This window comes from Apium graveolens, chromosome 4 (assembly GCF_009905375.1).
Source record: "Apium graveolens cultivar Ventura chromosome 4, ASM990537v1, whole genome shotgun sequence".
Classification (NCBI taxonomy): domain Eukaryota; kingdom Viridiplantae; phylum Streptophyta; class Magnoliopsida; order Apiales; family Apiaceae; genus Apium; species Apium graveolens.
In genome coordinates, this window is record NC_133650.1 from 313,609,473 (window position 1) to 313,617,710 (window position 8,238).

The 8,238-nt window shown below is 39.3% G+C and overlaps 1 protein-coding gene across 1 annotated transcript; it reads right to left on the bottom strand.

Annotated features, from left to right (window-relative positions):
* Positions 1-4,587: 4,587 nt before the first annotated feature.
* On the bottom strand, positions 4,588-6,034 carry LOC141720214 (uncharacterized). The gene is made up of 4 exons (XM_074522563.1): positions 5,756-6,034; positions 5,284-5,375; positions 4,888-5,136; positions 4,588-4,798 (listed from the first exon to the last, which is right to left on the bottom strand). Exons 1-4 carry the CDS (start codon positions 6,032-6,034, stop codon positions 4,588-4,590), a joined length of 831 nt encoding a protein of 276 aa, XP_074378664.1.
* Between the last annotated feature and the right edge of the window lie 2,204 nt (positions 6,035-8,238).

Here is an 8,238-nt window from a genome sequence, read left to right on the forward strand (position 1 = left end):
CTCTACTTCTAACGACCTTCTTAGTCAGTTCATCCCAGAAACGGTAACCCATATCATCTGAGCCATAACCAATGAAGATACACTTCTTTGCTTTTGGATCAAGCTTGTACCTGTCGGAATCTTTAACACGCATATAAGAAACACAACCAAAAACTCGCAAGTGTGAAAGATTTACCTCTTTTTCCTGCCACTCTTCTTCAGGAATCTTGAACCCCAAAGGACTTGAAGGTCCTCTATTTATGAGATACGCAGCTGTGCTAACTGCATCAGCCCAAAACATCTTTGGCAACCCTGCATGTAATCTCATACTCTTGGCCCTCTCATTCATGGTTCTATTGATGCGCTCTGCAACACCATTATGTTGTGGTGCCTCTGGAATAGTTTTAATCATTCTAATCCCAAATTCCGTGCAATAACTTTTAAACTCATCACTACTGTATTCACCTTCATTATCTGACATCAAACTCTTCACTTTTAAACCGGTCTGATTTTCAACTTCAGTCTGCCACTTCTTGAAAGTAGCAAACACATCTGATTTATTCTTCAAAAAATGAACCCATACCTTTCTAGTGGAATCATCAATGAAAGTGATATAGTAGCGAGATTCACCCAATGACGCAACTGTTGTTGGACCATATACATCTGTATGAACTAGCTCTAACTTCTTAGCTTTGGGGGTCCTCCCTGATTTTGCAAAAGTAACATGTTTCTGCTTTCCAAGAACACATGGCTTACAGAATCCAACTTCCACATTCTTCAACTCTGGAATTTTCCCTTTTGAAGTTAACAGCTTCATATCTTTTTCACTCATATGACCAAGCCTTTGGTGCCCCAAAGTTGAAGACTCAATCTCATCAGCAACTATATTTGCTTCATAGCTAGATTGTTCAATAATGTATAGAGTCCCCTTTTTCTCTCCACGAGCAATGACTAGATTCCCCTTTATAACCTTCCATTGTCCATCTCCGAAAGTAACTCGATACCCTTCCTTATCTAACTGACCAACAGATAACAACATCTTCTTCAGTCCAGGAATGTACCTTACATCTTTCAACGCCCAGCTAGTTCCCAAAGAGGTTCTGAAAATAATATCTCCCATGCACGCAATATCCAAAGTCTCATCATCAGCCAGACGAACTTTACCAAAATTTTCAACTCTGAAATTTAAGATTAAATCCTTGCAAGGGGTAGCATGGAATGATGCATCAGAATCCATAACCCATGATTCAACCGAACATTCAACACAACAAATCAAAGCATCTTCATCCTCCACTACTTCAACTACATTAGCTGAATTATCCTCTTTACTCTTTCCTTTTGGAGCCGCGGGAGCGGTGCACTGATTCCTGAAGTGACCCTTCTTCTGACAATTCCAACAAACAATATCCTTGTGATCTTTGGATTATCCTCTCTTCTGTGATTTCGATTTGCTACGCCCCTTATTCTGCCCCTTTTTGAACTTTCTGCCTCTACTCTCAGCACTCAACAAGGAACCTGACGACTCTCCTGAGTTTCTCCTACAAATATCTTCTCCAAGAATCGAATCTCGAACTCCATTAAAAGTCATCTTACCGCTTCTAGATGAATTACTTATAGCAGTGAAAAATCTCGACCGTCTGGTATTGAGGATGCCAACAACAAGGCTTATACTTCATCATCAAATTTAATATCCACCGATGTCAATCTTGCTAGGATGGAATTAAATTCGTTCACATGATCAGCAACACAATCACCTTCATTCAATCTAGTGCCAACTAACAAGCGAATCAAATACACCTTATTTGAAGCAGACGAATTCTCATACATATTTGACAAAGCCTTGATCAAACTATAAGTTTTCCTTTCCTTGACGATATTGTAAGCAAAAAGTCAACCTGACAACCCCCAGAGCCTGCCTGTCCAAAAGCTTTCAGTCTTCATCCTTCATTGTAGTTGGTTTCTTCTCTTCCAGCGGTTCATGTAGTTTTTTCTGATACAAATAATCCTCAATTTGCATCTTCCAAAACCCATAATCTTTGCCATCAAATTTGTTGATCTTTACCTTCCCGTCTTCTGTCATCGCTCCCACTCACCTGAAAACCTAGGCTCTTGATACCAGTTGTTGAGTATACAACAACGAAAGTAAAACCCAAAGCGAATAAACAAGAACAAGAAAATAAATGACAATCACACAAGACAAAGATTTACATGGTTCAGAAATTCCTACTCCACAAGCCGCACTAATTTTGTATTGATCTCTCATAATTTGTTGTGTTATGATTTTACAATTACATGAGTATTTATAAGAGAAGAAAGTAGGCCTAAATCAAAATTACAGTCCAAATCTGAAAAGTAGACTAATCCATAAACTAATCTGAATCTGAATAGTCTATTTTCATGGGCTTAATTAAAAGACTCCACAAAACCCAACACTTGATCGTGTCAACCTAGCCTCTATCTCCCCCTTAATCTTGTTGATAGGCATTAGAAGGGGATTAGGAATTTCAGGCCTTACTTGTTCAGGCAGAGAAGGTAGTGGTATGTTGAGTTTACCCATGATGGCTCCCAAAGCTATAGAATTCTGCATTTGAAGATGCTTATGGGAGTCCACCAGGGTTTGGATATCTGTTTGTTGGCTCTTGACAAGAGATGTAAAAGCCTGAACTTGTGTAGTGAGAGAAAAGTTAGAGTCTTGCAATGCTGTGATTTGACCTTGTAGAGACTGAATTTGCAGATTTGTTGAAGTGGATCTAGGCTGATAAGAGATGCTAGATGTGCCAAAGTGTTCTTCTACAGCCTGTTTAATCCCTTCCATTAGCAAAGCTGAAGGCTTATATCTGCTCTGGTGAAGTTGATCCAGCTGGACTTTGGTCTCATTTGAGTGAGTAATTTATTGTTGGATCACTATATGGAGATTGGGGAAAGATAGTTTGAGGTTTTTGACTTCCATCTCAATAGAGGCAAGATCCATCCTAGCCATTTGCTCAGTAAAATGCTTGAATTTCTTAGAGATCTACCCTTGAGATGGTATGATCTTGTCCATCTTCTCATTCACCAATTTTCTTATTCTGTCTTCATGGCTAGTAAGCTTGATTTCAAGAGCTTTACCAAACATATAAAATGCTTTGAGCTGAGCTTTGTATACATCTGTAATGGCATCATAGACAGCTTCTGGACTCAAGTCTTTTACATTGCTGCACATAATAGTAACACACTCTTCTCTAAATCTGGCCAGAACTTGATTCATCTTCAAGGCAAAATCATCAGACAGCCATGCATCTATAATTCCATCTTGCTCAGCATCATTAACAATTTTCTCCTTTTGCTCTTCAACCTCTTCATTGTATGCAAGCATGATAGCTTTTCTGGTTGCTCATATTTGAAGTCAGGAGATGTTGTGAGATGTTGGCCAGTCCAGATATCTGCTCTACTAGTAGATCATCTATAAAAGTTGGTTGAGAAGCAGATTCTTGTAGCCACTGAGAGAGTATGTGAGGTTGTGAGGTTGATGGGTCATCAAAAACACCTGTAACTGGGGTCACAGTTTGACTCACAGATTGCTCTATGGTTTTGACAGTGTGTTGTCCTCCACTTGTAGTGGAAACCTCCAATTGATTTGGAGGGGATTTGACTGGGTTACTGTCATGTACACCAGCCTCAAACCCTTGTGTGTCTTGCAACACACTGGCACTTGAATGTGCTATGCTTGCCTCCCCTATGACAGGATCATGGGCAATTTTACTCCCAGCTTCAACTCCTTGCCTCCCTTTTTTGCTTTGCTTCACCTCGACTCCAAGAAAGTATGACATCTGACCAATATCTGTCATCTCAAATTCGTTAGTCATAACTTTCTTAAAATCATCAAACATACCAGGGTTATTTCCTATAAAGATTATGTCATCCACGTACAAGCACACGATCATAATATTTCCTCATGAATTTGTCTTCGTATATAGGGCATGCTCGTATGGACTCTTCATGCAGCCATTTCTCTGTAAATATTCATCAACCCTTATATTCCATGCTCGCGGAGCTTGCTTCAAACCATATAAGGCTTTCTTCAGTCTGTGGACTTTGTTTTCCCGGCCTTTCTGAACATATCCGGGAGGCTGCTCAATATAGACTTCTTCTTCAAGATAACCGTTCAGAAATGCTGACTTGACATCCATCTGAAATATTTTCCACTGATTATGAGCTGCAATTGCTGTCAGAAGTCGCATGGTATCAACTCTTGCAATTGGATCAAATACCTCGTCATAGTCAATGCCATATATTTGCTTGCAGCCTTTAGCTACCAACCTCGTCTTGTATTTCTCCACTTCTCCATCTTGATTCGTCTTAGTTTTATAGACCCACTTGATACCAATTGCTTTGTGTCCTTCTTCTCGATTGCGCTAATTTCTTCGTCAATGGCTTTATTCCATTTGCTTTCTTCAGAAGCTTCTTCAAATGTAACTAGATCACATTCAGCCATTAAACAAAATAGAGAATAATCAAAGATTGTTTGTACAGGACTTGTTGCTTCATAAATATTATCAGACTCCACATCTTTCGTGGTGCTCCCCCTGAACTGCTGCTTTCTTCCATGGATGGTGTCGATCCAGGAGTTTATTGATTTGGACTTGGTGGAGGAGTTTGATCATCATATCCGTCATCTTCAATGTTCTGGTTATCACCATCATCATCATCACCATTGAAAATGAACAGGCGATTCTTTGACATCTCCACATCTGCAATTAATTCTCGAACCTGATTTTTGATGATGAGAGAATTATCCTGCATCTGAATATTATATCCTTTCTCCACAAGTTGGCCATGACTAATGATATTATTTTTCAAAGCAGATATATAATAAATATCATTTATATACTTTTTCTCATCATTCTTTGACATAATCTTAATTGTAACTTTTTTTTGACCGAAATTTTTGAAGAATCACCGAAAGTGACTTCTGCTGTGACTGTCTCGTCTATCTCCGTAAATAAATCTTTATGGCCGGACATGTGATTGCTCGCACCAGAATCAAGATACCAAATATTCTTCTTGCCTTCGTCGTCTCCTTTGTAAGTGAGGAACATAGAAGAACCAACATCTTTTTCTTCTTTTGCTACTGCAAAATGACTCCTTTCTTTCACTTTTGGTGCTCTACACTCGTAACTGAAGTGACCAAATTTATTACAATTATAACATTGAAATTGAGATTTGTCACCTCGTTGAAATCCACCTCTTCCTCGGCCTCTAAAATTCTGACCATGACCAGATGGTTGATAACCTTCAGAATTCTGGCCTCTTTTGAAAGACTACCTTCCACGTCCTCGTCCACCTCGGTAGCCACCTCTAAAGCCACCTCTACCACGTACAGAACTGTTACTCCCATAACTATCACCAATGGACACCTTACTTTAGAACGCCTTTTCCAAGTGGCTTGCATCATCATATTGGTTAATTCGCTGCTCATGCACTTGAAGTAAACCAACCAGCTCGTCAATCGAAATTGTTGACAAATCCTTTGACTCCTCAATAGAAGTAACCACGTAATCAAATTTTCTGGTCAGCGAAGGAGAAGTTTTTCCATGACACGAACATCGTCGAGACTTTCGCCATTTCTTTTTATCTCATTTGTCATGGCTTTCAAACACGTAACAAATTCACCAATATTTTCTGAATTCTTCATCTTTAAATTTTCGAACTCCCCACGTAGCACCTGGAACCACACCTTTTTGACTTTTTCGACTCCTTGGAATGATTTTTGCAGAATCTCATACTCTTATTTCACCATTTTTGTATCTAAAATTTTTTCAAAGGTTGATTCATCAACACCTTGAATAATTGTATATAAGGCCTTTTTATCCTTTTTTCGGGTCTCTTTCAAAATCATCTTCTCCGCATTTGTAAGGGCTGCTTCAGCGGTTGTATCTGTGGGCTCGTCATACCCGATTTCAACAATATCCCAATTGTCATAGGAACCGAGTAACACCTTCATTTGTATGCTCCAGTTCCCGTAATTTATTGCCGCCAATTTCGGGATTTGTGGTTGCGCCATCATATTTGCCATCTTTTCTCGAACGGAACCTTGGCTCAGATACCACTTGTTGGAAACGTGTATGGACTTTTCTATTTCGCGAACTTGAAACACAGGATGTATGTTTAATATTGTTTGGATAATAAAACACACACTCATCAAACTATGTATATATATTAAAGCACACAACAAACTTTTTATTTCACAAATATAAGCTACAGCTTATTTTGTAAATTTGGATACAACTCTTCTTTTATGACTCAGTGAGCTTCTACTCTCTATTATAATCACTATATTTTTCACTTCGATGTGTTCTACACTCTATGAGCTTCTGCTCTTTCTCTCTGTAAATTTCACTTTGGTGTACAATATTACATGCACAACAATAGCCTTTTATAGGCTTCAAGTTTACAACCTTACATCACTGCATACCTCATATTTTTATCGTTATACATATCAATAGCCTACATTATTTTAAGGTTCAAATTTGACTCTTGTAATTAATCAACAGTTGTTGCCACCTTCTTGATTATATGTTTTCTTCTGTACACAATTGAGCCGTGTATTGCTATTTGTGTAGCCACCGTTTTTCAAGGTAGATATCGGGAAGTTTTGACATCTAGCATAAACGTTATCTGCATGTTTATTCACTTTCCAAAGTACACCTGTTCATGCATTTATTATAAAACTGTTATTTTAAAGAGGGTTTGAATTATAACAGACTCAAGCTTACGACATTAAAGATAAATATGATTGCTATACATATTCCTAGCAAGAGCATTAGATTTTAAAAAAACAGTTTACCATGTCATACTACTTGTGTCTGTCTCTTATAGCCTTTAACTGAATCCTCTGGACAGGAATTCATCCCTACAAGAGATAAGAGAAAAATTAGTAGCACATGCCCAATATATAAACAAGAGGCCCAACAAGAAGGGCCCATGATCCATCTGTCAGTGACCATGGACGACCCCAGGACAAGTGGTATTATCACCACCGTTCAGGTACTCTGGATCCAGAAGGTTCCGACGGCCCGGATTCGGTAGTACATCAGCAAATCAGGGCCGTCCTTACGTCCTACAGTCCAAAATTCCTACCTACGGTCCAGATCAACAGGTTTAACCCATAAACCCTAGTGTGAAGCCTATAAAAGGCAGAACAAAAGGAATGTTAGGGGTTACTTCATCTCTCATATATATACACCTATACACACACACACACCACTATTTAGATAATTCCAGTTCTACCCCTTTCTCTCCCAAAACCCAGTCTCACTCTCACACCGGAGGTGCCGCGGGGACGCCACCCCCCTCCTTCTAGCGCCAATGATAAAGCCAATTCACTAGGGGTCCTCTTCATCTCCGTCCCGGACTCGAGCTCCTTTTCCACGGAAATGTGGTATTTCTGTAGGTGGGAGAGAAAGGGGTAGAACTGGAATTATCTAAATAGCGGTGTGTGTGTATAGGTGTATATATATGAGAGATGAAGTAACCCGTAACGTTCCTTTTGTTCTGCCTTCTATAGGCTTTACACTAGGGTTTAGGGGTTTAAACCTGTTGATCTGGACCGTAGGTAGGTATTTTGGACTATAGGATGTAAGGACGACCCTGATTTGCTGATGTACTACCGAATCCGGGCCGTCGAAACCTTCTGGATCCAGGGTACCTGGACGGTGGTGATATTGTCACGTGTCCTGGGGGTCCTCCATGGTCATTGACAGATGGATCCTGGGCCCTTCTTGTTGGGCCTCTTGTTTATATAACAGGGCCTGTGCTATTATAGGCTATCACCATCCCAATAGCGTATATTTGGAGCTCCGAGTAGATTTCCCATGGTATGAAAAGTATGACTTGAATCTCCAGGCAAATTCAACTAGAAAAGCAGCATAAACCGAAACATATGAGGGACACCTTTTGATAACAGCATTCTCCCTTGACTCTAAAAACATACAAAAACATTTCAAATGAAAACTAGGCTCACTATAAGAGTCCGTTCGACTGCTCTTGCTGTAATTGCCAGAACTATGTGGTATGGTTAAACAACTACCTTGATCGAATTATTTGGGCCTACTCGTTATATTTATCGATTACTTTTACAAGTTCTGGAAGATTTTCTATTTTTTATTACACAACTTCGATTAGGCTGTCAGAAATGACTTTCTAGACTCCCGGATTTATCGACATTAAAACTGACTAATAATTGAATTTACGGGCAAAAAATTTGTCGAGTCTGATTAG

What these genes read in the sequence shown, in the direction of transcription:
- LOC141720214 (XM_074522563.1), bottom strand. Translation starts at nt 6,034, where the DNA reads ATGGCAAATATGATGGCGCAACCACAAATCCCGAAATTGGCGGCAATA. An exon ending in AAATTTTAGATACAAAAATG is followed by an intron (nt 5,376 to 5,755) that starts GTGAAATAAGAG and finishes TTCTAAAGTAAG; the next exon opens with GTGTCCATTGGTGATAGTTA. An exon ending in GGTGGACGAGGACGTGGAAG is followed by an intron (nt 5,137 to 5,283) that starts GTAGTCTTTCAA and finishes TGGTCACTTCAG; the next exon opens with TTACGAGTGTAGAGCACCAA.